We start from the raw sequence: 3771 nt of genomic DNA, 5'->3' as shown, positions 1-3771 counted from the left end.
TGTGTCTCAAGACAAAAGAATTAATTAAAGTTACATACCATATGGTATTCAAATACTGAGGTTTGAAGTAGGGAAATACAATGTAAAGATGATCAATTAAAAGAGAACATATGTAACACCAATTCCAATTAACTTCACGTTATTTATTGCTTCCAACAAGGGTATGATCGGCAGTACGTAATCCAAATAATTATTAGTGAGTAAATAGCGTATATAAATGAAAATATTCCAACTAATTACTAGTAAGTTCAAGTTATAACAAAAATATTTTTGCGTGAATTTGGAATGTGCTCATAAAAAAACTATTAACCAATTCTTAAAAAAACCTTTTGTTGAGCAAGTAGTTTAGTTTTTCATTGATTAGCTCAATTCATTACGTTTATTTCTAAACTACTCAGAAACAATGTTTTGAAAGGAAGAAAGACAAATAAAGCCTTCTTCCTCAGGATATAGCGTACATTGATCCATGCTACTCTATCCTCAAGAAATTACGAATTGGAATGATACAGAAGAGGAATTAATGGAAATTTACGGGAATGTTTGCTTCCAGATTACGAAATTTTTGCTACCCAATTAATCGAAAGCGAACCGTGTGATCACAGAATATTTCGTCCATTTTTGTAATCAGAACTAGTCCTTCCATCTTTCCATGTATGTATAATAAGAACTTCAGCCGATAATTCTCTTCCGTCTTCTTCTTCTTCTTGTCCTTCACGTTTACTCGTACAGTTTTTGTTAGTTAAAGTTGAACTGCCATTTCTCACATTGACTAACACAAGAAATTGAAGTTGAAAAAATATATATTTATTGGCAGCATGGAGTGATTTGCTCGATCCCTAAATGCACGCCAAGCCTATAAATACCACCCACTGCTTTCCAAGTTTCTCATCCCTCGGATTATTACAGCAAAACCTTAGCCTTTACAGTTTCTAGTAGCCACCCCTGATAAGAAAATGAACAGCAAAATGAGATTTCTTGCTGCCCCGTTTCTCTTCTTTTTCTTCCTCTTGCCATCAGCTGAGAGTGTAACGTACAATGTGCAGAGTTACGGGGCGAAATCTGACGGAAGAAGTGATTCCACGAAATCTTTTCTGAGTGCATGGGCTGCAGCTTGTGCCTCAGTTGAGCCTGCAACAATTTATGTTCCACGAGGAAGTTTTTTGGTTGGTGGAGCATCATTTTCGGGCAAAAATTGCAAGAATAATGCTATAACCATTCTCATTGATGGAACCCTTGTTGCTCCATCTGATTATAATGTTCTTGGAGATACTGGTAAGTGGCTCGCGTTTGAAAGAACTAATGGACTTTCGATATACGGTGGAACTCTTGATGGCCAAGGGACTGGTCTCTGGGCTTGCAAAAACTCCGGCAAGAATTGCCCTAAAGGAGCAAGGGTAGGTTGTATAGTCTCCACTGCTTTTTTTTTTTCCTTACAAGAATCGGCAACATTTAAACTACTTTAAAGGGGTACAATACTAAAAACACCCTCAAGATTAAATTGCAGGTGTCAGAGTTTGAACGCTTGACCTGCAATCAAGACTAAAAATATTACTTTAATTCTGCTGTAGTATTTGTCAAGCAAAATAATCCCACACAAAACTAGTTTCGTGTTGTTTTTATATTAGATCCACGAAAGAGAAAAGTACTATTTTGAGCTTTAGATGATTCCAAAATCAAATGTCTTCGTTTTCGTCCTTTTTGACCAAATGCCAAATAGGTATGTGTTATGCACTGAAAAACCACAATGTGTTATGAGCATGTACCGTGAAATTTTATTCCCCGTTCAGTTGAATTAGAATGTATGACTAATCATTTCCCTTAATTTGTTTCTTCTTTTTTATGCTGCTACAGTCACTGGGATTCTACAATTCAAACAATGTCTTGGTCAGTGGATTAAGTTCGTTAAACAGTCAATTTTTCCATATCAACCTTGACGGCTGCCAAAACACTAGGCTAGAGGGAGTAAAGATTTCAGCTCCAGAAAACAGCCCAAACACTGATGGAATTCATGTGCAATCATCTTCAGGTGTTACAATTACTAACTCTCACATTGGCACTGGTGATGATTGCATCTCATTAGGCCCTGGAAGTTCCAACATGTGGATTGAGAATATCAACTGTGGTCCTGGCCATGGAATAAGGTATCAAAATCGGAAACTTAGTTGCTGTAATTTTGATTTATTTAGTCAATACATTGATTTTGTGCTTGTTTCAGTATTGGCAGTTTGGGAAGTAATTTGCAAGAACCAGGAGTTAAAAATGTGACAGTTAAAACTGTTACACTTTCGGGCACACAAAATGGTCTGAGGATAAAAACATGGGCAATGCCTAGCAATGGATTTGTTACTGGAGTTCTGTTTCAGCATGCAGTAATGGTTAATGTCAAAAACCCCATCATTATCGACCAAAATTACTGCCCAAATAGGGCCAAATGTCCTGGTCAGGTATGATCAAAAGGGTTATTATTATTATTATTATTTATGTTTTGCAAAAACATTTATTTATAAAAAAAGATCAGAAAATGGGAGCTGATAAATGTGTACATTAATTTTTGGCAGGCCTCAGGTGTGAGGATTAGTGATGTGACATACCAAGATGTACATGGAACATCAGCAACTGAAGTTGCTGTAAATTTTGACTGCAGTAAAAGGTATCCATGCAGCCGTATAATTCTAGAAGATGTCAATCTTTCCTACAAAGATCGACCAGCTACGGCTTCATGTGTCAATGCGGGCGGATCTTCATCCGGTCTAGTTGAGCCGAAAGCCTGTTTGTAGGAGAAAATGCATGAAGTTACATACCGTATTTAAAATATGTGCAAAATAGTTGCACAATTCTTGTAGAAAATAAGAGCTCACTTGAGAAAGTGAAGCAGTCTAGCTTTGTATAATGTACTGTAAAAGTGTAAGTTTTGCTTGTGCCTGTGGCTGGATTGGCCTTCTTGACCAGAGCCTGGCCTTGCGATCAACACATTTGATATTAATACAACAAAATATGTTCTTTTATGGTTTTAACATCTTCCCTCCTTCATTCAAAATCTATTTGCAAGTAAAATGGCTTTAACATCTTCTACTTAAATGTTTATGGAACTTTATCCTTGATATCGTCTAGAAATTGAAATCATATTCATATTTGAGAAATTTGCATCTTTTAAAATCTCACGGAGGTCCTTGATTTTTTTTATTTAGTCCCTGAACTATTTATGAAGTCTAATCAGTGGCAAAGCTAGAAAAAATTCGTAGTGGGGGCAAAAGCAACACTACAATTTTTTACCTACTCTTTTTCTTGTTTTTTTAAAAAAATATTCACCAAGAAGTACAAAAGATGCATGTATTCCATGAAAAACATAAAAAGACAAACTCAAAATTATTAATGTAATAATAATTTTATTTCAAAAAGCAAACTAAACCATTTACAATTACTCATGACAAGTTTTCATATTTCGATAACAGTTTACAAAACTTTTCATTTTAAACTTTACGAAATATACTTTTTTTAATGTAAGCAACTAAATAATCATTCATTCAAATGTCTCACATTCTATTTCGTAACCCATTCTTACTATATTCATAACTGAAAAATCCCTTTATATGATAGCTGTAACAACAAGCAAATATATGTCAAATGGCGCTCTATTCATCATTACATTAACTCCAATATAAGAAACTAATCAAGGCAAATAAAAAATAAATTATAAATCAATAAAAGCACCATTTCACAAGTTAAAATATTTATCAAATAATCCATTTATTAGTTATTGCATTAACTAAT

General features: G+C 34.5%; 1 protein-coding gene across 1 annotated transcript; it reads left to right on the top strand.

The window, feature by feature from the left end:
• The first annotated feature begins 926 nt into the window (after positions 1 to 926).
• On the top strand, positions 927 to 3014 carry LOC113733744 (polygalacturonase-like). Its single transcript, XM_027259931.2, has 4 exons — positions 927 to 1394; positions 1852 to 2141; positions 2216 to 2444; positions 2559 to 3014. The coding sequence occupies exons 1-4, from the start codon at positions 954 to 956 to the stop codon at positions 2775 to 2777; spliced, it is 1179 nt and encodes a 392-aa protein (XP_027115732.2). The 5' UTR covers positions 927 to 953; the 3' UTR covers positions 2778 to 3014.
• The last annotated feature ends 757 nt before the right edge of the window (positions 3015 to 3771 follow it).

Source organism: Coffea arabica, chromosome 3c, assembly GCF_036785885.1.
Source record: "Coffea arabica cultivar ET-39 chromosome 3c, Coffea Arabica ET-39 HiFi, whole genome shotgun sequence".
Taxonomy (NCBI): Eukaryota; Viridiplantae; Streptophyta; class Magnoliopsida; order Gentianales; family Rubiaceae; genus Coffea; species Coffea arabica.
Note: the sequence above shows the minus strand (reverse complement) of the source record. Positions and strands in the feature narration are given on the sequence as shown.